This window comes from Oncorhynchus kisutch, linkage group LG23 (genome assembly GCF_002021735.2).
Source record: "Oncorhynchus kisutch isolate 150728-3 linkage group LG23, Okis_V2, whole genome shotgun sequence".
In the NCBI taxonomy this organism is placed as follows: Eukaryota; Metazoa; Chordata; class Actinopteri; order Salmoniformes; family Salmonidae; genus Oncorhynchus; species Oncorhynchus kisutch.
Window position 1 is genome coordinate 32610789 of NC_034196.2, and position 27475 is coordinate 32638263.

The 27475-nt window shown below is 41.7% G+C and overlaps 1 protein-coding gene across 1 annotated transcript in view; it reads left to right on the forward strand.

The window, feature by feature from the left end:
* The first annotated feature begins 21251 nt into the window (after positions 1–21251).
* The window catches only part of LOC109868805 (neuropeptide FF receptor 2), a 35665-nt gene continuing 29441 nt past the window's right edge, over positions 21252–27475 (forward strand). Inside the window, exon 1 of the mRNA XM_020458528.2 lies at positions 21252–21602. Within this exon, the coding sequence (XP_020314117.2) occupies positions 21254–21602 (349 nt within the window). The 5' untranslated portion in view covers positions 21252–21253. The remainder of the gene's footprint in view (positions 21603–27475) is intronic.

Genomic DNA, 27475 nt, shown 5'->3' on the forward strand with positions numbered 1-27475 from the left:
GCCCGCTAGCTTTTCAGAACCCTGTGTCCCCTGCTTGCCTAGTGTAGTAGTGACTACCGAACAAAAGACTGACTCGTTTGCTGCTCTTTTGACCCTATGATCACTCAGCTACACAGCTGATGCCCCCTGGACTGGTTCAATAACACAGTACCTCATTTTGTTTACCTGTCGGCCCCAGCCTCAAACCCAGGTCCTGTATGTACCTAACTGACCCGCTCTGCCCATTCATCGCCATTTACCCGTTGTTGTCTTAGCTCTGCCCATTCATCGCCATTTACCCGTTGTTGTCTTAGCTGATCAACACCTCTGGGAGAACTTGCACAATTGGTGGCTGACTAAATACTTTTTTTGCCCCACTGTATATGAGCTTCACCATAGCCCTGTGACTCTCAGATCAATTCAGTGTCTAATTAATGAATTCTCTGAGTGCTTACAAAACAGTTCTTAGTATCATTTATAGCCAAGACACACCCATCTCAACTCACATGACAAATAACCGATCTTAGGACCATTACACAAAGAACATTTTACTTGTTCAGTTTGGTCTCTTAAACGAAGTTCTTAGCTCGTTCTTGGTACCACTTAGTACCAAAACATTACCTCATCCACTGGCATATATCAATTGTCAATTCTAGATACTCCCATCAAAAATACAACCCCTCCTGGACAAGCTTACGGAGAGAAGTGACTGGCACACAGACATTGTGGAGCCAACTAACTGGTTCCTAACTGGTTCCTCATTAATCACACCATCCCTTCAAATGGTTTAGGAATAGTTAGACACATTCACAGATAAGACAAACCTGACCTCTCCCCTCTCTGCGCCCCAAGTAACTTTCCCACATAAGCATACTTATGAACATTGATAAAACATCTTATTTATCAATGTTACCTAAATAATTCTGATTCTACCACAACACCCTCAGGAGACTAAACGTCTGTTATCGTCACTCAATCCTTATCCCAGTCTGCTGTTCCCACATGCTTCAAGAGGGCCACCATTGTTCCTGTTCCCAAGAAAGCTAAAGTAACTGAGCTAAACGACTACCGCCCCGTAGAACTCACTTCCGTCATCATGAAGTGCTTTGAGAGACTAGTCAAGGACCAAATCACCTCCACCCTACCTGAGACCCGAGACCCACTCCAATTTGCTTACCGCCCCAATAGGTCCACAGACGACGCAATCGCAACCACACTGCACATGAGGAATACCTATGTGAGAATGCTGTTCATCGACTACAGCTCAGTATTTAACACCATAGTATCCTCCAAACTCGTCATCAAGCTCGAGACCCTTGGTCTCAACGCCGCCCTGTGCAACTGGGTACTGGACTTCCTGACGGGCTGCCCCCAGGTGGTGATGGTAGGTAACAACATCTCCACCCCGCTGATCCTCAACACTGGGGCCCCACAAGGGTGAGTTCTGAGCCCTCTCCTGTACTCCCTGTTCACCCACGACTGATTGGCCTACAGGGAGGAGGTGAGGGCCCTCGGAGTGTTGTGTCAGGAAAATAACCTCACACTCAATGTCAACAAAACAAAGGAGATGATTGTGGACTTCAGGAAACAGCAGCGAGAGCACCCCCCTATCCACATCGACGTGACAGTAGTTGAGGGTAGTAAGTTTTAAGTTCCTCGGCGTACACATCACGGACAAACTGAATTTGTCCACCCACACAGACAGCGTTGTGAAGAAGGTGCAGCAGTGCCTCTTCAACCTCAGGAGGCTGAAGAAATTCGGCTTGTCCCCAAAAGCACTCACAAACGTATTATTCTTTAAAAATGCTTTCTTCACAATCTTAAATAAGCATGCCCTATTAAAAATAAATCCATACCTGACTGCCCTTGACCAGCACAAAAACATCATGTGACGTATTGCATTAGCATCGAACATCCCCCGCGATATGCAACTTTTCAGGGAAGTTAGGAACCAATATACACAGGCAGTTAGGAAAGCAAAGGCTAGCTTTTTCAAACAGAAATTTGCATCCTGTAGCACAAACTCCAAAACATTCTGGGACACCCCCCACAGCAACTTGCCCAAGCCTCCCCCATTTCTCCTTCACCCAAATCCAGACAGCTGATGTTCTGAAAGAGCTGCAAAATCTGGACCCCTACATATCAGCTGGGCTAGACAATCTGGACCCTCTCTTTTCTAACATTATCCGCAACAATTGTTGCAACCCCTATTACTGGCCTGTTCAACCTCTCTTTTGTATCATCTGAGATCCCTAAAGGTTGGAAAGCTGCCGCGGTCATCCCCCTCTTTAAGGGGGGGACATTCTAGACCCAAACTGTTACAGACCTATCTATCCTACCCTGCATTTCTAAAGTCTTCGAAGGCCAAGATAACAAACAGATCACAGGCCATTTCGAATCCCACTTTACCTTCCCCGCTATGCAATCTGGTTTCTGAACTGGTCATTGGTGCACCTCAGCCACGCTCAAGGTCCTAAACAATATCATAACTGCCATCGATAATAGACAGTACTGTGCAGCCGTCTTCATCAACCTGGCCAAGGCTTTTGACTCTGTCAATCACCGCATTCTTATCGGCAGACTCAACAGCCTTGGTTTCTCAAATGACTGCCTCGCCTGGTTCACCAACGACTTCTCAGATAGAGTTCAGTGTATCAAATTGGAGGGCCTGTTGTCCGGACCTTTGGCAGTCTTTATGGGGGTGCCACAGGTTTCAATTCAATGATGTCGCTCTTGCTGCAGACGACACCCTTCTGTATACTTCTGGCCTTTCTTTGGACACTGTGTTAACAAACCTCCAGACAAGCTTCAATGCCATGCAACACTCCTTCCGTGGTCTCCAAATGCTCTTAAATGCAAGCAAAACTAACTGCATGCTCTTCAACCGATCGCTGCCCGCATGCACCCGCCCTTCTAGCATCACTACTGTGGACGGTTCTGACTTAGAATATGCGGACAACTACAAATACCTAGGTGTCTGGTTAGACTGTAAACGCTCCTTTCAGACTCACATTAAGCATCTCTAATCCAAAATTAAATCTAGAATCAACTTCCTATTTTGCAACAAAGCCTCCTTCACTCATGCTGCCAAACATACCCACGTAAAACTGACTATTCTACCGATCCTTGACTTCAGCGATGCCATTTACAAAATAGCCTCCAACACTCTATTCGGTAAATTGGATGTAGTCTATCACAGTGCCATCCGTTTTGTCACCAAAGCCCCATATACTACCCACCACTGCGACCTGTATGCTCTCGTTGGTTGGCCCTCACTTCATTTTCGTCGCCAAACCCACTGGCTCCAAGTCATCCATAAGTCTTTGCTAGGTAAAGCCCCGCCTTATCTCAGCTCACTGGTCACCAAAGCAGCACCCACCCGTAGCAAGCGCTCCAGCAGGTATATTTCACTGGTCACCCCAAAGCCAACTCCTCTTTTGGCCGTCTTTCCTTCCAGTTCTCTGCCCGCCAATGACTGGAACGAATTGCAAAAATCACTGAAGCTGGAGACTTATATCTCCCTCTCTAACTTTAAGCATCAGCTGTCAGAGCAGCTCACTGATCACTGTACCTGTACACAGCCAATCTGTAAATAACACACCCAACTACCTCATCCCCATATTGTTATTGATCTTTTTGCTCTTTTGCACCCCAGTATCTCTACTTGCACATCAATCACTCCAGTGTTAATGCTAAATTGCAATTATTTCGCCTCTATGGCCTATTTATTGCCTTACCTCCCTAATCGTACTACATTTGCACACAGTGTATATTGACTTGTCTACTGTGTTATTGACTGTACGTTTGTTTATCCCATGTGTAACTCTGTGTTGTTTGTGTCGCAGGTCGCAGTTGGCTAGGTCGCAGTTGTAAATGAGAACTTTGCCTACCTGGTTAAATAAAGGTTAAATAAAATAAATAAATAAATAGCTGCAGAGTCAATTAAACATTCTTTAATGAATTTGCCCTCAGCGAATGGCTTGTTATGTTTAGCAATTTTGTTTTAACTAGCTACTATGTGTAACTGTGTCATTGTACCTGTCAGTTAGTCTGTCCTCATGCTGTTATTATTTATATGTGTCCTCATAATGAATGTCCCACTAGTGGTGGGAGTTAAATCATTACACATAGGGGAGTATTCATTGGGCTTTTGTTTTGAAGAACAAATTCCTTTTTCAAAACTTTACTATCGCAAATTCTTATGTGATCTGAGCATGATTCCGCGGGCCGTATTGATTCTGGTTGAGGGCCGCATATGGCCCACGGGCCCCCATTTGCCCAGGCCTGATCTAGCTAGTCTTTCCCTGTGTTGCTGTGTCCAATGGGCCTGTAACAATGCATGCCGTTGGACTCAAGCCAGACCTAGGTGAAAATACATAGGTATTTAATTATTTTTTATATTAAACATATTTGATGTATTTTCAAATAATTTGGCCAAATCAGCTTATTCTATTTGAAGTATTTAAAAGTATTTTCAAATAACTTCCGATAAATACATTATTTCAAATACCCCTAGGACCAACCAGACCTTGGTTCAAATGCATATTTGGTTCAAATAAGTATTGAAATTACACTTGTTGGTGTATTGTATTTTCAAATAGATTCCAATACTTTCCAAGTGTATTTCCAAAAACATTCCAATATTGTACTTGTATTTTCATAGAAAAAATATCCAAATACTTATTTCGAAATGATTTGAAAGTATATGAAATACCCTAAATAGTATTTAAACCAATGTCTGATTCAAACCTATATCTGCACATGAATCAAATGTGTATTTAGACTTTTAAACTCATGCAATCTAGCTCGGGAAAATCAATTGTGCAATAGACTTGAACATATCTTGTGGGTTTTTGGGGTCACACTTCAGAGCTACCACAGATGTATTATGTATTGTACTCTTTTCATTTACATGGTTGTGTTTTCTTGGACCTGCTCTTTTGTTTTCTTAATTTGAATTAATTGTTAATGTCTGTGCTTTAGCTATTCCACTATACAGTCACTTGCTACAGTACAGTGCCACTGTAATTATGCATAACATAACACCTTATCTGAGTGCGAAACTGGGGCAGAGCACTCACACACTCACGCCACAAACGTGTCATCACACAATTATGTACTTATGATTCTTTGAGATCCTTATAAATACTTTAAAAATACCCTTTTGATCAATCCAATCACTGTGCTCTCCAGAGGGGCAATGCAGGGCATGCCAACGATGACAGGAAAATAAAATATATTTGGATGTTATTAGAGGATGATCACAAGAGATTAGTTGGGGCTACAGGGCTAGTGTATTGTGTAACTCCCTTGACGTGGCTACTGGCTAGTGTTTTGTACATCTTCTGAGGAAATTTCTTGCAATGACCTAGTCTGCATCCTAAAAGGCACCCTATTCCCTACATAGTGCACTGCATTAATAATGGATGGAAGCCTATTTGCGTGTGATTTCTGTCGCAAATGGTTCTATCTCAGAAGGTTCTATCCCAGTGGGTTATATCCAAAAGGGCTCATTATAATTAAGGGTTGCACTGCAAGGTTCCCTTGAAAAGACACCTTGGTCTCAATTGGGGAAAATAAGTAAAAATACAATGCCTTCGGAAAGTATTCAGACCCCTTGACGTTTTTCCACATTTTGTTACGATACAAGCTTATTCCAAAACGGATCAAATGTTTTTGAATCCTCAGCAATCAACAGACAATACCCCATAATGATGAAGTGAAAACAGTTTTTCAAAAAAAAGATACCTTATTTAGATATGTATTCAGACCCTTTGCTATGAGACTCAAAATTGAGCTCAGACGCATTATGTTTATATTGATCATCCTTGAGATGTGTCTACAACTTCATTGGAGTCCACCTGTGGTAAATTCAATTGATTGGACATGATTTGGAAAGGACCCTCCCAGAAGAACAACCATCTATGCAGCACTCCACCAAAAGGGCCTTTATGGTAGAGTGACCAGACTGAAGCTACTCCTCAGTAAAAGGCACATGACAGCCTGCTTGGAGTTTTCCAAAAGACACCTAAAGACTCTCAGACCATGAGAAACAACATTTTCTGTTCTGATGAAACCAAGATTGAACTCTTTGGCCTGAATGCCAAGCGTCAATTCTGGAGGAAACATGGCACCATCCCTACGGTGAAGCATGGTGATGGCAACATCATGCTGTGGGTATTTTTTCAGCTGCATGGACTGGGAGACTAGTCAGGATTGAGGCAAAGATGAATGGAGCAAAGTACAGAGAGATCCTTGAAGAAAACCTGCTCCAGAGCGCTCAGGACCTCCTCAGACTTGGGTGAATGTTCACCTTCCAACTGTCATGGTCATCATATGGAGGAGACCAAGGTGCAGCGTTGTAAGCGTACATACTTCTTTAATAAAGAAAGAACAGTGAACAAACTATACAAAACAACAAAACGAACCGTGAAGCTAATATGGCTAGTGCAGACAGGCAACTAAACATAGAATAAGAACCCACAAACTACCCAAGGAATATCGCTACCTAAATATGGTCCCCAATCAGAGACAACGATAAACAGCTGCCTCTGATTGAGAACCAATCTAGGCAACCAGAGACATATAAACCCCTAGACATACAAAACACCTAGACAATACAAAAACTAAACAAACCACCCTCGTCACACCCTGACCTAACCAAAATAATAAAGAAAACAAAGCTAACTAAGGTCAGGGCGTGACAGTACCCCCCCCCAAAGGTGCGGACTCCCGGCCACAAACCTAAACCTATATGGGAGGGTCTGGGTGGGCATCTAACTTCGGTGGCGGCTCTGGTTCTGGACGCCGCCCCCCTTCTTTACACTGATCCCTCCACCCTTGTAGCACTGACTCGTGGATCATCGCCGGAGGCTCTGGACTACGGATCCTCGCAGTAGGCCCCGAGCTGGGGACCCTCACTGCGTGGATCATCGCCGGAGGATCTGGACTTGGGACCGTCGCTGGAGATCCCGGGCTGGGGACTGTCGCTGGAGACCCCGGGCTGGGGACCGTCGCTGGAGGCCCCGGGCTGGGGACCGTCGCTGGAAGCCCCGGGCTGGGGATCATTGCTGGAGGCTCCGGACTGGGGATCATTGATGGAGGCTCCGGACTGTGGCATCGTCGCTGGAGGTTCCGGACTGTGGCCCATCGTTGGAGGTTCCGGACTCTGGCCCGTCGTTGGAGGTTCCGGTCTGTGAACTGTCGCCGGAAGCTCTGGACTGGGTACTGTCGCCGCATGCTCCGGACTGGGTACTGTCGCCGGACGCTCTGGACTGGGTACTGTCGCCGGACGCTCTGGACTGGTTACTGTCGCCTGACATTCTGGACTGGATACTGTCGCTGGACGCTCTGGACTGGGTACTGTCGCCGGACGCTCTGGACTGCCGAGGCGCACTGTAGGCCTGGTGCGTGGTGCCGGCACTGGTGGTACCGGGCTGGGGACACGTACCTCAGGGCGAGTGCGAGGAGCAGGAACAGGGCGTGCTGGACTGCCGAGGCGCACTGTAGGCCTGGTGCGTGGTGCCGGCACTGGTGGTACTGGTCTGTTGACACACACCTCAGGGCAAGTGCGGGGAACATAGAATAACTAAACATAGAATAAGAACCCACAAACTACCCAAGGAATATGGGTACCTAAATATGGCCCCCAATCAGAGACAACGATAAACAGCTGCCTCGGATTGAGAACTAATCTAGGCAACCATAGACATATAAATACCTAGACTTACAAAAAAACCCTAGACAATACAAAAACTAAAGAAACCACCCTCGTCACACCCGGACCTAACCGAAATAATAAAGAAATAATAAAGAAAACAAAGATAACTAAGGTCAGGGCGTGACACCAACAGGACAACGACCTTAAGCACACAGTCAAGACAACACATATGTGGCTTCGGAATAAGTCTCTGAATGTCCTTCAGTGGCCCAGCCAGAGCCCGGACTTGAACCCGATCGATGTGTGTAGATTGATGAGAATGCACTGTTTATACTGTATAGGGAATAGGGTGCCATTCAGGACACAACCCTTGAAATAGGATGAACATTTTGGGATAGAACCCTTTGAGACCGGAATCACACATGCAAATAGTCTTATAGTCATCCATTATTAATGACTCTAATATAGAGGAAAACACTAAACTTTGACCCAGTTGATGAATACATTACATAAAGGCCAGAACAATAATGAGCGTTTTTTCCCCTCTGGAATTCTGTGACTAGGAATAGAATGGAAAGAGACATTCTGTTCTCTTTCCTGGAACAGCTGATGGGTTAAACAAGGCCAGTACAAAGGGCATAGTAAAAGGCAAGGAGAAAATGCCTTCATCCCAAATGGAACCCTATTCCCTATATAGTGCACATAGAGCTCTGGTCAAAAGTAGTGCACTACAGTATATAGGGAATAGGGTGCCATTTGGGATGTAGCCTATGGTTTGATATAAAAGTCTTGAAAATGGTGAATAATAATTAGAGACTAATGAATATCAGAGTTGTTACAGCATACATACATTATATACCGTATATACACACACACACTGCATAATCACACTGTTAATTCCTCCCACGTCTGCAACCAGACTTTACAGTAAAGAATGCTGTAGTAATTGTTTTCCCTGGTATAGACCAGTGGCGGTCGGTGACGTTTAAGATGAGGGAGGATTATAATTTTTTTTATGAGCATGGCCTTATTTCTATTACAGCATATTGGATGACTGTCATTCATATTCCATTCACCCAGTTCAATGTAACATCAATAGGTTTAGGCTACTACATGATACTAGAATTTTCCCTATACAAATCAAGAGGTTGCTACAACCTAGCCTATGAAAGAAAGTTTACAATGTAGGTGCACAGGTCGAGAGAAAAATGTAAGTAATCAAGGGGTGTGTTTGTAAATTCACTCTGGCTATCTACTTTGATTTCAGAGCACTCGTCTGTGTGCCAGAGCGCAGAATAACTGATGAATTTATGAATGTGCAACACCATTGAATATGGGGAGGTGTCAGTAAACATTGACAAAGAAAATTAATTTAATTGTTGACAGCAGCACAGTTACATTCACTAAGGCTCTCGATAATATGCTAGGGCGATTAAAATGGTCAGAGTGAGTTGTTCTCTCATTTGTGTCTGGAAGTAGCTACCCAACATTAGCCAATTAGCTTGAGTGATTGACTGCCATTGTGAGGTTAGAACTTTCGCATCAACCCTACTGAATGCTCTGAAAGCAACACGCTCTGAATATACAAACAGAAAATCTGACAACTCTCTGAATTTACACACGACCAGAGTGCAACATGAGCATACTCTGGCAATCCGGGGGTAATTTACGAACACACCCAAGGTGAAATACAGTGACACATTCAATACAGCCTTGCAAACTCTTGCCTGCATCTAGCTGATCTAGGCTGCAATAATTAGTTGCAAGTTTCTATTGGACAAATGCAGGTATGTTTACCCCGTTTTGTACCCTTTGCTTCTGTTTAAGAAACGTATTTCAACAGAATCGGCGGAATGAATACACCCCTGATCACTTTCATAGCAACCACATACAAACAGCTTGTTGTATATAAAATTCCTCCTAGCAAATATCTACATGTTCTTCTCCTTAGCTTGTGAACTTCAGTGCACAACACATCAGCTGTCTGTGATCAGGTGAAAAAACCTTTCCAAGCCAAACCTTCATATCATGACCGCAAACTGCTACACACAGCCTAAATAGTCAGATCATAGACAATAACCACAGTTGCTGGAACTAACGCCTTAGTAAACCTGCTACAATCAAGCACTACAGTCTACAGTCAGAAGCAAGAAGTTTAGCAGATACACTGGTAGGTCCCGGTGGCAATACATTTATAAAACCAAAAGCTTACCTTGACTTGGAAGAGTTCCAGTGTTGGATAGCCAGCTAGCTAACATAGCATCCCTCTCTGTTTGAGCCTGGTATTTGAACAGGCTAAACTAGCTAGCTGCATTTGATACTAGCTGGGTAAGTGAAAGTGAAACAAATATATACAGTGGCTTGCGAAAGTATTCACCCCCCTTGGCATTTTTCCTATTATGTTGCCTTACAACCTGGAAGTAAAATAGATTTTTGGGGGTGTGTATCATTTGATTTACACAACATGCCTACCACTTTGAAGATGAAACAAACAAGAAATAAGACAACAACAAAAAACTTGAGCGTGCATAACTATTCACCCCCCAAAGTCAATACTTTGTAGAGCCACCTTCGCCAACAATTACACCTGCAAGTCTCTTGGAGTATGTCTCTATAAGCTTGACACATCTAGCCACTGAGATTTTTGCCCATTCTTCAAGGCAAAAGTGCTCCAGCTCCTTCAAGTTGGAGTAGTTCCGCTGGTGTACAGCAATCTTTAAGTCATACCACAGATTCTTAATTGGATTGAGGTCTGGGCTTTGACTAGGCCATTCCAAGACATTTGAATGTTTCCCCTTAAACCACTCGAGTGTTGCTTTAGCAGTATGTTTAGGGTCATTGTCCTGCTGGAAGATGAAACTCTGTCCCAGTCTCAAATCTCTGGAAGACTGAAACAGTTTTCCCTCAGGAATTTCCCTGTATTTAGCACCATTCATCATTCCTTCAATTCTGAACTGTTTCTCAGTCCCTGCCGTTGAAAAACATCCCCACAGCATGATGCTGCCACCACAATGCTTCACTGTGGAAATGGTGTTCTTGGGGTGACGAGAGGTTTTGTGTTTACGCCAGACAGTGTTTTCCTTGATGGCCAAAAAGCAAAATTTTTGTCTCATCTGGCCAGAGTACATTCTTTCATATGTTTGGGTAGTCTCTCACATGCATCTTTGCGAACACCAAACACGTTTGCTTAATTTTTCTTTAAGCAATGGCTTTGTTACAACTAAGTCATCATCTACAACATTGTGACCTACCATCATAAAGCTTCGCTTTAGTATGGATCGAGGACTATACTTGGTGTCGGCAGGTAGCCTAGTGGTTAGAGTGTTGGGCCAGTAACCCTGAGCTGACAAGGTAAAAATCTGTTGTTCTGTCCCTGAACAAGGCAGTTAACCCACTGTTCCCTGGTAGGCTGTCATTGTAAATAAGAGTTTGTTCTTAACTGATTTGCCTAGTTAAATAAAGGTTCAATGTAAAAAAATATATAGATACTGTATCTTCATGTCAGTCACTTCTCCTTATTTCTATTGTGTTTCTGTGCACCAATGGGAAGTCTACAAAACAACCATCAAAGCAGCCTTTGTATTGAATACATGGAATTGGATTGTGATGATACCGATGATGAATCCTTATTTATTTTAAAATCAGGAATAATATTTGACATGTATGAAATTATTTGTTGAAATAGGCCTATAATTCTGCTCTTTTGGATAGTACTCCCAATTATTATCATCATGATTTAGTGACTGCTCTACTGGGATTTTTAAAAGACGATTCTAACTTTCTGTTTTGTCTGCTTGGACGCAAAAGATGGTTTCATTATGCAGTATGGATTATGCATTAATCTTTTGCAGGCCGTTGTGTTCTTTTGTGGAATCTATTTGCAATTTTGACAGTACAATATTGTTTTCAGAAGGCAACTACATTTTGAAAACACATTGTGAAAGTGATTCTCGATCCGTCTGTCTCTAGAGAAACCATCCAAGCTCATTAAAATGTGATCTAACCAGGACTGGGTTCAAACTCTATTTGAAATAATTTCAAATACTTCTGCTGCTCTTGAATGAGCTTGCCAGTTACGCTGCAACCAATAGAAAAGTCCCAAAAGTGTAATCCTTGCATGCCGGGCACTCTAGACAGGCTAAAGCAAAAACTCAACGTTTTTGAAAGATGTTGAATAGTATGTGAACACCGGTGTGTATGCTGTGCGCTCTAACCAGGAAGTGTAGCTACAGATTGTAACACGAGATGTGATTTAACCAAAACAGTTTGGACCATTATACTGGTAGTTACAGATGTGGCTATACAAAAAGTTTGCAGAGATTTTTCAACTAACCTGGTATAGGGTACGGTGCCATCTTGTCTATTTCAAGTCTTCTCTCATTGATCGAGACAGGTGTCTGACATCATGACGTGCGGTCATTTGGAATGGACCGACCTGTCTCGAGAGATTTGAAAAAGACAAGAGGCGGTGTATGCATTGTTGGACTACTTCTTGGACTAACACATTTATTTTAATAAGGGAGCATTTTCTAAATACAAACTGAGCCCCTTCAACTGGACACAGACTTGAAACTCCCATTTCCACGAATTGAAGACGAATACCAGGTTGGTTGAAAAATCTCTGGCAACATTTTGTATAGCCACATCTGTAACTACCAGTATAATGATCCAAAATGTATTAGTTAAATCACATTGTCTGGTGTTACAATCTGTAGCTAACGGAAGTGTAAGCCATTAGGCTACAAGAAAGCAGGCAGTCTATGGAAAATTACAGAGGAAGATGGCACCATGTGGTTCTCAGAAACATTTAGGATTCTGTCACGAGGTGGAAAAGTGACAAGTTCTTTAGAATCTGGGTTGAACAGACAGCGTGAAGTAGAGGCAGACAAAGGAACAGTTTGTATCATTTTAGGGCATGGTTATTTCCATAACATTTTAGGGCATGGTTATTTCCATAACATTTTAGGGCATGGTTCTTTCCATAACATTTTAGGGCATGGTTCTTTCCATAACATTTTAGGGCATGGTTCTTTCCATAACATTTTAGGGCATGGTTCTTTCCATAACATTTTAGGGCATGGTTATTTCCATAACATTTTAGTGCATGGTTCTTTCCATAACATCGCACTTTTAAATTGTACCCATAAATTATACTGAACAAAAATAAACGCAACATGCAACACTTAAAGATTTGACTGAGTTACAGTTCATAAGGAAATCAGTCAATTGAAATACATTCATTAGGCTCTAATCTATGGATTTCCCTTTGCTAAGCAGGCGCGCAGAATCAGAATGAGCTTTTCCCCACAAAAGGGTTTAATTACAGAAGGAAATACTAATTTCATCAGCTGTCTGGGGGACTGGTTTCAGACGATCCCGCAGGTGAAGAAGCTGAATGTGGAGATCCTGGGCTGACATGGTTACACATGGTCTGCAGTTGTTAGGCCAGTTGGCAACAGCTCTGGCAAACATTCCTGCAGTCAGAATGCCAATTGTACACTCCCTCAAAATTGAGACATCTGTGGCATTGTGATGTGACAAAACTACACATTTAAGAGTGGCATTTTATTGTCCACAGCACAAGGTGCACCTGTGTAATGATCATGCTCTTTAATCAACTTCTTGATACACCACTTGTCAGGTGGATGAATTATCTTGGCAAAGTAGAAATGCCCAATAACAGGGATGTAAACAATTGTGGGCACAAAATGAGAAATCATTTGTGTGTATGGAACCTTATTTCTGCTCATGAAACCAACACTTTACAAGTTGCATTTATATTTTTCTTCAGTATACTTAAAAAACCATTCAAGATAAACACAAAACATACCATAAGGGAGAAAAGAAACAAGCACAGGAAGCGGTGCAGCCCAGGAGGCAGGTATTCCTTTTCTATAAGCTTCTATTGTCCTCTAAACCCAAATCTCACACATGGCCCAGGAAGCTGCCACGTCTCTGGACTGCATCACTTCCCATGCGCAGCCGCCTAGAACACTTCTTCAGTGAGGTTTAACGGCAGTTGTCATCCAATATGTTGCATTACCGCCCCCAACTGAACTATAGATCTATTACACTTTGACACAAAATTGGAAAGGGGAACCAGGAAAACTAAAAATACATACATTTGAATTACCCTACCAATTAACCCTATACTCATTAAAACCTATCACCTTATTCCATTATTTTAACCCCATCTGATCCTACCCCAGGCCAACAGCCTGAGAGGACGGGACACTACCACTCAACACACCTTGTAACTTCTGAAGTCAAATCTCATAACCCCAAGTACTTCTCTGCAGCTTCCACCACATCTCTTTTCTGTGATTTACTTTCAATTTCTGTAGTACAGTTGATAACCATTGCTGTGAACACTAAGAAGCCAACCGAAGCATATCACTCATTGGCCTAGACCTCTGCAACATGTGTACCCCTACAGTTGACAACTTTATCCACCGAAACTACACAATCCTCTATCCCAAGCCCTCCTGCACACTTCCCACATCTTGGAATCTCCCTCCTACACTGCTGCGACGTGACCATAAAGTTGCACTTGAAACAGCGTGGTGGACTCGCCAAAAAAGCTCTAACAGGATAAATGATTTCCTAACAAGACCTTGTCAGGTAAAGATTGACTCAAAAGGACTGATGTGATGCCTCCGTTTCACCACACTCACCACCGGCTCTGTGTCGCACCAAACAGCAGGCGTCACAAACACCTGGGATCTTCAACGGCTCCACCTCCACACCTCCACAGAAATCACTCCTTTCAAAAGTGCCCTGTTCTTAAGAGCAAAGCAAGAAACAGATCTTGACCCAAGTTGCATGACACAGAGTGTCCACTCCCTCTGCTCAGAAGAAACCATCACAAGTCCACTACAGGTTTACCTTCACTGATTCAACTCCTTTCACACCCACCCCGAAAAGATCCACCAAAAGGCAAGGATCCACTTTCTCAAAAAAGATCAATCCTACTGGACCAAACGCAACTTTATCATAACCATGTCCATCAACGGCTCAGGCTCCAAGCTCCTCACAACACTTTCTACCATCACCAGTTCACCTCCAGAACTCAAACTGGCATCTGGCTTACACTGAATTTGACACCAATCTTCCTCCACATACCTTCTCCCTTGTTATTGCTAGCTTCAACAGATTCAAACCATCATCTGCCTCCCTCCGTCTTTTCAACCCCCTCTTTTTCCCTCCAGTCCTCCTTCCTTAAGCAATTACCCAACTCCTTCTGAACATATTCAACTTTTCCAAACATAAATCTCTTTTAAGCCTCCTCAAGAGACATGCTAAGAACTACTCCCTCCACTTCAACCTCCACCAGCTCCTGGCTTGGCTAGAGCTCCCTTTTTAAAGCTCTGGATAAATCCTTATCACATTTTTTTATGAATTAAAATCCATACAGAGCAATAAGCATGAACTCGAAGACAGATACTGTGAGATGCCAAAAAGTCGATATTTACCGGATTTGCTTTTGTATGGAGCTAGATATGACAATTTCATTTTAATTGGAGGCATTTAATTGAATTACAGCACCACCACCACCCACGCAGTTGGTGTGATCTCGTCACCTTTGCTCTCCTCTATAATGCCCTCTTTGAGCAACCTCTTGTTGCGCGAGAAACAGTGGGGCGTTGGGTGGCACGCAGTTTACTTACCCGCCCTGCGCGCCTCCTCCCACCCCATTCAATGTATCTTGCGCTTGTTAGTGGATTTAGCTATTTGTGCCAAAGCGCGTGGAGCAACAGCACTCTGTCCGTGTCTGTCCTCTCGGTCGTTGCGATGTAGGCTACGGAGCATCTTCACAGCAATGCTTTCTCATTAACAAGTGGCGCACATACAACTCTTTGGACTTTTGAGTCTTCCATATTCACATTTTGGAAGGAAATGTAAATTGGACATATTTTTCAAGTTACTCAAGGTAAGATCTTTCTTGTTTTTCTTTTTTGAAGGTTTTGCTGATTGAATAATAATACAACATCTTATAATCTTATAACAACAAAAGCATATTTTAGGAGTGAATGTGAGCAGAAATTGTAATAGCTTAATAATTACATGAAGTATGTTAGAAAATAATGATCAATCATCAATGCATTCGCCTACCTATTGAAAAAGACTTTGCCTTTATTTCATTTGAAATGCATACAGATTGCATCGCCTCTTCAAATCAAGAGAACGACTCCGTCCCGTGGTCAATAATCAACCTAATTATTGACCGGGCTTGATTGCAACTGCAAATTAAAATATTTGTGTCATTTGCTCAACTCTTGCAGAGTTGACTGACGGAGCTCAGTGAGCAGAGGGCTGGCCTACAGTGTATAGGACTGATCTTTCTGAACAATGGCAGATGGTATAGCAGTATACCCTCTCCCATCCACATAATTTAATGCTAGTTAATAGTTAGTTAGTATATAGTTAGCTAGTTCAGGAACTGAAATTGAGTTTATGTGAATGTAATTAAATATGGACATTTCATTACATATCGAATTAACATCTACATGAGTAGAATTCGAATTATTTCCATAACTGTCGTTATCCATTGACCTGTAGTGCTGAAGGTTGGAACCTCAGAACGCCGCTATCCCGCTGTCCATGGTTCTGAAATGAAATCTCTCTGGATTTGTTCACATCTGACATTCTGTATACGTGCAGAGGGAGGGTGACTTACTTCTGCTCAGTCATCCTGCTTGTTTACCTTAATATCTCGGTCTGGTTTTGTCTAGTTTTTGACTGGAGGTTGAAGAGGTTTACAGACAACCTAAGCTCCAATACAACGCCAACCCGTGCAGCAACATAATTACGCCATGGCTGGACATTGTGGTGCCATATTTTAGCTGTCAGTCAAGCTGGCTCCCTGTGTGAAACATTCTATGAGAATTATATATATTTTTATTTGACCTTTATTTAACTAGGCAAGTCAGTTAAGAACACAGTTAGGAACACACTCCGGCCAAACCCGGACGACGCTGGGCCAATTTTGTGGACTATGGACTCCCAATCACAGCCGAATGTGATACATTATACAATAGCCTGGAATCAAACCAGGGACTGTAGTGATGCCTCTTGCACTGCGGTGCAGCGCCTTAGACCGCTGCGCCACTCAGTAACCCAGCCCGCTGAGAAAAAGTGACACAATCTGAATGACCTAAAATAAAAAATCACAAATTGGTATTTCAGTCAGGCCAACCCAAGCTGAACTGTGCAAGTAGATTAATAGTAGGCCGACTATTGAAACAGAAAATGTAGGCTTTAAACTGAGTCAGAAATTCAGATTTCCGATTTCCCCCCATTTTTTCAGGATTTCGCTCTCAATGTCACACTTAAAAGAAGAAATACAACACAAAAACAGAAATACAACACAATTGTATGTTATAATACCATGACAATGCTTGAACAACATCAGCAGACCACTTTTGAGGTCTCTGAAAAAATCTAAGAATTCTCTATATTTGTATTTAATTGCCTTTTAATTCAATTGTGCAGGCACCTAGCACTGTTGTTTGATTAGCAGTGTTTCTATTGAACATGAGAAGGAGTTTGCAAAATAAATGGCCACTGGATTGATGCAAATTATATTCTGACAGGTAAGCATAGGTTACTTTGTAGCTAGGTAACATTTAAAAAGGCACGTTTTGGGAAAGCCTTGCCATCTACCAGAAAACAGTCAGGTCTATCATTACCATCTACCAGAAAACAGTCAGGTCTATCATTAACGTGGCTATATTTGTCCTGTTCCTTAATTGTTTGACACCTGGACGATTTACTTGATATTATGAGTCATGTCTTGCCTTGCGTCAAAGTAGCCCATAGCCAAAATCTCCTGTTCTAATGGTTTTCTTTAAACTTTCTTTCATTGTCTAGCCAAAGGCATTATCCTAAACATATTAGCAACCCATGATAGTTGATGCATCTTTAAATACCCCCTCTTCCTAAATTTCTAACGGATATTTCCATCTCTGTCCATGAAACTGCTCGCATGCACATTTGCAAATGCATTTTGAAACGTTCACGCATAGGCCTACTGCCGTGTGTACATTTCTGCGCCTAAAATGTGAAGAAATAATAGTTTATCAACATTTTAAGCTAAACATTCTGATCTATTCCATCATCCTTGTTAATTGATATGACATATACAGTGCCTTGCGAAAGTATTCGGCCCCCTTGAACTTTGCGACCTTTTGCCACATTTCAGGCTTCAAACATAAAGATATAAAACTGTATTTTTTTGTGAAGAATCAACAACAAGTGGGACACAATCATGAAGTGGAACGACATTTATTGGATATTTCAAACTTTTTTAACAAATCAAAAACTGAAAAATTGGGCGTGCAAAATTATTCAGCCCCTTTACTTTCAGTGCAGCAAACTCTCTCCAGAAGTTCAGTGAGGATCTCTGAATGATCCAATGTTGACCTAAATGACTAATGATGATAAATACAATCCACCTGTGTGTAATCAAGTCTCCGTATAAATGCACCTGCACTGTGATAGTCTCAGAGGTCCGTTAAAAGCGCAGAGAGCATCATGAAGAACACGGAACACACCAGGCAGGTCCGAGCTACTGTTGTGAAGAAGTTTAAAGCCGGATTTGGATACAAAAAGATTTCCCAAGCTTTAAACATCCCAAGGAGCACTGTGCAAGCGATAATATTGAAATGGAAGGAGTATCAGACCACTGCAAATCTACCAAGACCTGGCCGTCCCTCTAAACTTTCAGCTCATACAAGGAGAAGACTGATCAGAGATGCAGCCAAGAGGCCCATGATCACTCTGGATGAACTGCAGAGATCTACAGCTGAGGTGGGAGACTCTGTCCATAGGACAACAATCAGTCGTATATTGCACAAATCTGGCCTTTATGGAAGAGTGGCAAGAAGAAAGCCATTTCTTAAAGATATCCATAAAAAGTGTAGTTTAAAGTTTGCCACAAGCCACCTGGGAGACACACCAAACATGTGGAAGAAGGTGCTCTGGACAGATGAAACCAAAATGGAACTTTTTGGCAACAATGCAAAACGTTATGTTTGGCGTAAAAGCCACACAGCTCATCACCCTGAACACACCATCCCCACTGTCAAACATGGTGGTGGCAGCATCATGGTTTGGGCCTGCTTTTCTTCAGCAGGGACAGGGAAGATGGTTAAAATTGATGGGAAGATGGATGGAGCCAAATACAGGACCATTCTGGAAGAAAACCTGATGGAGTCTGCAAAAGACCTGAGACTGGGACGGAGATTTGTCTTCCAACAAGACAATGATCCAAAACATAAAGCAAAATCTACAATGGAATGGTTCAAAAATAAACATATCCAGGTGTTAGAATGGCCAAGTCAAAGTCCAGACCTGAATCCAATCGAGAATCTGTGGAAAGAACTGAAAACTGCTGTTCACAAATGCTCTCCATCCAACCTCACTGAGCTCGAGCTGTTTTGCAAGGAGGAATGGGAAAAAATGTCAGTCTCTCGATGTGCAAAACTGATAGAGACATACCCCAAGCGACTTACAGCTGTAATCGCAGCAAAAGGTGGCGCTACAAAGTATTAACTTAAGGGGGCTGAATAATTTTGCACGCCCAATTTTTCAGTTTTTGATTTGTTTAAAAAAATTGAAATATCCAATAAATGTCGTTCCACTTCATGATTGTGTCCCACTTGTTGTTGATTCTTCACAAAAAAATACAGTTTTATATCTTTATGTCTGAAGCCTGAAATGTGGCAAAAGTTCGCAAAGTTCAAGGGGGCCGAATACTTTCGCAAGGCACTGTACTTCCACTACTCCACTTTGTGTGAGGATTAAGAAGTGAGCACATGCAATGCCCACTGAAAAATAATGGGTATATGACGCATACCTGCGTATATCCCCATTACACCACTGGGTTAAAGTTAGGGATAGGGTTAAACTTAAGTTTAGGCAATAATTCCGAGTGGTTGAGTTAAGGGTGAAGGTTTGGGAAAGGCTTAAAACAAAAAACAAGTGCCTAGCACTGGGATTGAACATCTGGACCCAGATCTGCCCAGGAGACATCCCTGGAGAATAGGCTGATTGAAATTCTAAATGATTACTAGAGTACATTTGATCAGCAGATCTCTCACCTGTAGTTTTAGTTATGAGGTGTTGCAGGTGCACTGACACTGGAAATGAGCTGCTCATTTCCCAGGTTGGTTTTTATTCTCCATCCAATTAAAATTCCTCGCTTACAGTACTTCGGACTTCAAAATAACTTGTCGATTCTGTCAAGGTTTCACATGTGAAAGTTAATTAACAAAAGCCCAAGGGAGCTTAGGCCACTTATCAATCATTGGCAGGTTAGAAACTTCAGAGAGAAAGGAGCTTGAAGTCAATAGTTATTCTCTCCAGTTGAGAAGAAACTTTGACCGTTTTTGAGGCAGAGCTGATGTGATTGATGAATTACGTTTTGATGCCATGGTGCTCAGCAGGGTACCAGCACACCAGCAGAATATAATCACTAGCAAAAATACCATGACATTTTTCACTTCGCTCATTCTTTTGTCATCTGTGTTTGAGTGTGTGTTTGAGTGAGGGAGTGAGTGTGTGTGTGAGAGACAGCATATAGTTGACTGAATCATCACACAATCATCAAGGCAGAAAAATGGTTGATATGGATTTCTGGAGACTATGTTGTGTTTTATACGTAATAACCAATCAATATCCACTTCCTGTGAGTGTGGTGTTGCCTGTTATTACCTAGGCATTGTAAAGGCTCTAATCTGTCTAAGTATGGGCTCTCTTGATTGGATGACTTTGTCAAGGGGATGTTTCTAACAAGGTCTCAGCACACGGTCATGGTAATTGAAATCTTATTGATGTGAATGGAAAGGTTACACCTCCGCCCATCCACTGTTGCACACACACACACACACACACACACACACACACACACACACACACACACACACACACACACACACACACAGGTTCCACCCCACCATAGAAAGATGGCTTTTAAAGTAGAAAAATAAAATAAAAAATAACCAGAAGGTAGTACACCATCTCAGCCAGAACTTCTATTTTGTGAATGACTAAATCTAATTTTATTTGTCACATACACATGGTTAGCAGATGTTAATGCGAGTGTAGCGAAATGCTTGTGCTTCTAGTTCCGACAATGCAGTAATAACCAACGACTAATCTAACCTAACAGTTCCACAACTACTACCTTATACACACAAGTGTAAAGGGATAAAGAATATATACATACAGATATATGAATGGGTGATGGTACAGAACGGCATAGGCAAGATGCAGTAGATGGTATCGAGTACAGTATATACATATGAGATGAGTAATGTAGGGTATGTAAACATAAAAGTGGCATAGTTTAAAGTGGCTAGTGAATCATGTATTACATAAAGATGGCAAGATGCAGTAGACGATATAGACTACAATGTATTCTAGAGGTGTCCAATGTGACAAATTATTTCACTGTGTGAAAAGCACAAAGAAACCCACAAACTAAAACTACCTTACCTCCTCTCTCTCTCTCTCTCTCTCTCTCTCTCTCTCTCTCTCTCTCTCTCTCTCTCTCTCTCTCTCTCTCTCTCTCTCTCTCTCTCTCTCTCTCTCTCTCTCTCCTCAGATTCCACCATGACGCACGCTCTGGATCCCATAAGCTCCAACAGCACAGAAGACTGGAACACCACTTTCTTCAACTCTTCCAGGGACCTCCAGCACCCCCCATACCCATATTACCAACAGAACATCACCTACGTGGACCTCTACCTCCACAAGCCCTCGGTAGTGGTAGTCTTCATTGTGTCTTACCTGCTAATTTTCCTGGTGTGCATGGTGGGGAATGGTGTTGTGTGTTTCATTGTGTTGCGGAGCAAGAACATGAGGACGGTCACCAACCTCTTTATACTCAACCTGGCCATCAGTGACCTACTGGTGGGCATCTTCTGCATGCCAACTACCCTGGTGGACAACATCATAACAGGTTAGTAGCCAAAGGCCTCTTAACCCTAATCCTAGCCTCAACCACAACCCTAACCCTAACCCTAGCTTCATGTCCACACTCCTGCTCAACCCTAGTTTAACTGCAATTATAGTATATAATTATTATAATTATTAATAACACAACATGTAAAGTGTTGGTCCCATGTTTCATGAGCTGAAATAAATGATCCCAGGAATGTTGTTTATGCTCAAAAAACTTGTTACTCTCAAATTATGTGCACAAATTTGTTTACCTCCCTGTTAGTGAGCAGTTCTCCATTGCCAAGATAATCCATCCACCTGATAGTTGTGGCATATCAAGCAGCTGATTTTACAGCATGATTATTACACAGGTGCACTTTGAGCTGGGGACAATGAAAGTCCACAACACAATGCTACTGATGGCATCATGTGGGTGAGCGGATTGCTGGCGTTGTGAACAGAGTGCCCCATGGTGGAGGTGGGGTTATGGTATGGGAAGGCATAAGCTACAGACAACAAATACAATTGCATTTTATGGATGGCAATTTGAAAGCACAGAAAAATCGTCACTAGATCCTCAGGCCCATTGTGAGGCCCATTTATTTTAAGGAATCTTTGACCAACAGATGCATATCTGTATTTCCAGTCATGTGAAATCCATAGATTAGGGCCTAAAGAAATGATTTAAATTGACTGATTTCCTCATATGATGTCACGCCCTGACCTTAGAAAGCCATTTTATTTCTCTATTTGGTTAGGTCAAGGTGTGATTTGGGGTGGGCATTCTATGTTGTCTATTTCTTTGTTTTTGCCCGAGTATGGTTCCCAATCAGAGGCAGCTGTCTAACGTTGTCTCTGATTGGAAATCATCATCATTTTACTTGCTATATTGTATTTACTTTGCCATCATGGCCTTTTTTTGCCTTTACCTCCCTTCTCACCTCATTTGCTCACATTGTATATAGACTTGTTTATACTGCATTATTGACTGTATGTTTGTTTTTACTCCATGTGTAACTCTGTGTCGTTTTATCTGTCGAACTGCTTTGCTTTATCTTGGCCAGGTCGCAATTGTAAATGAGAACTTGTTCTCAACTTGCCTACCTGGTTAAATAAAGGTAAAATAAAATAAATAAAAAAATACTTAGGCAGCCCTTTTCCCACTTTCCCACTTTTTTCCCCCACTTTAAATAATTTTCATTTCAAACAATACCCCATAATGAAAAAGCGAAAACAGTTTTTTTTTAAATGTTTATACATTTTTTTTACAGAAATATCTTATTTACATAATTATTCAGACCGTTTGCTTTGAGACTCGAAATTGAGCTCAGGTGCATCCTCCCTCCATTGATCATCCTTGAGATGTTTCTACAACTTGATAGGAGTCCACCTGTGGTAAATTAAATTGATTGGACATCATTTGGAAAGGCACAAACCTGTCTACATAAGGTCCCACAGTTGACAGTGCATGTCAAGCCAAGCCATGAGGCCCGAAGGAATATTCAGTAGAGCTCCAAGGCAGGATTGTGTCAAGGCATAGATCTGCGGAAGGGTACCAAAACATTTCTGCAGCATTGAAGGTCCCCAAGAACACAGTGGCCTCCATTCTTAAATGGAAGAAGTTTGGAACCACCAAGACTCTACCGCTCGACCAAACTGAGCAATCGGGGGGAAAGGGCCTTGGTCAGGGAGGTGACCAAGAACCCGATGGTCACTCTGACAGAGCTCCAGAGATTCTCTGTGGAGATGGGAGAACCTTTCCTGAAGGACAACCATCTCTGCAGCACTCCACCAATCAGGCCTCAGGTAGAGTGGTACGACAGAATCCACTCCTCAGTAAAAGGCACATGACAGCACGCTTGGAGTTTGCCAAAAGGCACCTAAAGATTTTCAGACCATGAAAAAATAAGATTCTATGGTCTAATGAAACCAAGATTGAACTCTTTAGTCTGAATGCCAGGTGTCACTTCTGGAGGAAACCTGGCAGCATCCCTACGGTAAAGCATGGTGGTGGCAGCATCATGCTGTGGGGATGTTTTTCATTGGCAGGGACTGGGAGACAAGTCAGAATCGAGGGAAAGATGAACGGAGCAATGTACAGAGAGATCCTTGATGAAATCCTGCTCCAGAATGCTCAGGACCTCAGACTTGGGCAAAGGTTCACCTTCCAACAAGGCAACGACCCTAAGAAAACAGCTAACACAACGCAGGAATGGCTTCAGGACAAGTCTTGAATGTTGAACCCTATTGAACAACTCTGTAGCACAACTTGAAAATAGCTGTGCAGCGACGCTCCCCATCCAACCTGACAGAGGTTGAGAGGATCTACTGAGAAGAATGGGAGAAACACTTGTTTCTCTCAAAGTAAAAAAGACTACAATCATCAGGAATTCAGCTAGAGTGAGTTTAATTTAGGAAATCTGTTCCCAAGTATTCCCACAAAGAGAAAAAGAGATAATGCCTCACTGTAATCAAGGTCTGAAATGATTGTTATTTTCAAATACAATCTGTTTTTGGGATTAGTTGTGTTCAATTAGTTGTGTTCAAAGATGGCCCATGGCTGAAACTAGTTGACTATCCCTGCTATAGAAAAAGCCTAGTTTAATTCTTAATTTCTTAACTAACTTATCAACATGTTTTTTGAAAGATAGCTTTTAGTCAATCCAGATTCCCAGATCTTTATAAGTGGAGATAGGATCAATGAGGGCACCATACAAAGTACGTATGGCTAAATCATCAGATACAATTTTACAAATTCATAAAAAATGAAAGCTGAAATGTCTTGAGTCATTAAGTATTCAACCCCTTTGTTATGGCATGCCTAAATAAGTTCAGTAGTACAAATTTGCTTAACAGGTCACATAATAAGTTGCTTGGACTAAGCTAACATATGACATATAATGGATCATTTAGCTATTTAATTTCGAATTTTAGAACATTGAGTTACACATTCATAAATGACAAAAAAGAGAGTCAAAAAATGAATCATAAGGATTAAGGTTTTCAAATCTTTGTCCTATGTCTAAGAGATAAGAAAGCTCAGGAAATACAGTTGAAGTCGGAGGTTTACATACACGTAGGTTAGAATCATTAAAACTCGTTTTTCAACCACTCCACAAATTTCTTGTTAACAAACTATAGTTTTGACGAGTCAGTTAGGACATCTTCTTTGTGCATGACACAAGTAATTTTTCCAACCATGTTTACAGACAGATTATTTCACTTATAATTCACTGTATCACATTTCCAGTGGGTCTAAAGTGTACATATACTAAGTTGACTGTGACTTTAAATAGCTTGGAAAATTCCAGAAAATGATGTCATGGCTTTAGAAGCTTCTGTTTGGCTAATTGACATAATTTGATTCAATTGGAGGTGTACCTGTGGATGTGTTTCACGGCCTACCTTCAAACTCAGTGCCTCTTGGCTTGACATCATGGGAAAATCAAAAGAAATCAGCTAAGACCTCAGAAAAAAATTGTAGACCTCCAAAAGTCTGGTTCATCCTTGGGAGCAAGTTCAAATGCCTTAAGGTACCACGTTCATCTGTACAAACAATAGTACGCAAGTATAAACACCATGGGACCACGCAGCCGTCATACCGCTCAGGAAGAAGACGCGTTCTGTCTCCTAGAGATGAACGTACTTTGGGGCGAAAAGTGCAAATCAATCGCAGAAGAACAGCAAAGGACCTTGTGAAGATGTTGGAGGAAACAGGTACAAAAGTAGCTATATCCACAGTAAAACGAGTCCTATATCAACATAACCTGAAAGGTCGCTCAGCAAGGAAAAAGCCACTGCTTCAAAACCACCAAAAAAAAGCCAGACTACGCTTCTCAACTGCACATGGGGACAAAGATTGTACTTTTTGGAGATATGTCCTCTGGTCTGATGAAACAAAAATAGGACCTTTTGGGCATAATGACCATCATTATGTTTGGAGGAAAATGGGGGAGGCTTGCAAGCCGAAGAACACCATCCCAACTGTTAAGCATGGGGGTGGCAGCATCATGTTGTGAGGGTGCTTTGCTGCAAGAGGGACTGGTGCACTTCACAAAATAGATGGCATTATGAGAAAGAAAAATTATGTGGATATATTGAAGCAACATCTCAAGACATCAATCAGGAAGTTAAAGCTTGGTGGCAAATGGGTCTTCCAAATGGACAATGACCCCAAACATACTCCCAAAGTTGTGGCAAAATGGCTTAAGGACAACATAGTCAAGGTTTTGGAGTGACCATCACAAAGCCCTGACCTCAATCCTATAGAAAATGTATGGGCAGAACTGAAAAAGAATGTGTGAGCAAGGAGGCCTACAAACCTGACTCAGTTACACCAGCTCTGTCAAGAGGATTGGGCCAAAATTCCCCCAACTTATTGTTGGAAGCTTGTTGAAGGCTACCCGAAATGTTTGACCCAAGTTAAACAATTTAAAGGCAATGCTACCAAATACTAATTGAGTGTATGTAAACTTCTGACTCACTGGGAATGTGATGAAAGAAATAAAAGCTGAAATAAATAATTATTTATTCTATTGTTCTGACATTTCACATTCTTAAAATAAAGTGGTGATCCTAAATGACCTAAAACAGGGAATTTTTACTTGGATTAAATGTCAGGAATTACGAAAAACTGAGTTTAAATGTATTTGGCTTAGGTGTATGTAAACTTCCCACTTCAACGGTATATTTTGTGGACACATATTTAACTCCTTATTTTTTGGGGCATAAAACTACCTCTATACTTCAATTTTTTTTGTATGGGTTATCTTCAGATGAGTCCTGTAGAGAAAAACGGAGAACACAATCGTGTTCGTGAGAAATCCAATACAACACATCAATGAGTACCACTCTTTTTATTTTCAAGCATGGTGGTGGCTGCATCATGTTATGGGTGTCAGTGGAGGCTCCTCAGAGAAAGAATGGGAGGACCATCCTCAGTGAATTTCAGAAAAAATAAATATAGTGAAACAATAAAGTTATCCTTTTAAGATAAAACTATACTAAATATTTTCACGTCTTCAAATGATTGATTAAAACACACTGTTTTGCAATGAAGGTCTACAGTCGCTTCAACAGCAATCAACAGCATTCTATTCATATTGCCAAATAAAATGTGATTTTGATTTGATGAGGTAGCACCATGGTGTAGCCGGATGGACAGCTAGTTTCCATCTTCCTCTGGGTATATTTACTTCAAAACAAAACCTTGGAGGCTCATGTTTCTCTCCCCTTTCAAAGACTTACACAGTAATTAGGACAACTTCTGGAGGACGTCCTCCAACCTATCAGAGCACTTGCAGTATGAACTGACATTTTCTCGACCCAATCAAAAATTCAAAGAATTAAAACAGCCTAAGCTACAGCTAGCTATCACTGCGGTGCAGAGAATGTGACTTTGACTTAAAGAGTGAGAAACACAATATTTGAACAGTTTTTAACAAATTAATTACTTCAATTATGAAGGAGAAGCAATAGAAAGAGAGAGATTGAGAGAGCTATATTTCCTTGTATTTTTTTTCTCACTTTCACTTACCTAGCTAGAGAATGCAGCTGGCTAGTTTAGCCCAATCAAACCCTGGTCTCAAACAGAGAGGGATGCTATGTTAGCTAGCTGGCTTTGGTTATCTAACATGGGAACTTTTCCAAGTCAAAGTAAGCTTTTGGTTTTATAAATGTATTGCCACCGGGGCCTGCCAGTGTAACTGCTAAACGGCTTTCTCTACACTGTACTGCATAATTGTAGCATGTTTACTAAGGCATTAGTTCTTGTAGCTAGCTATGTTGACTATGAAATAATAATATATAATAATAATAATAACAATAATATGGTGACAATGATGTAGGCCATGTGTAATGGTTAGTGGTTATGGTATGAAGGTTAGGCTTGGA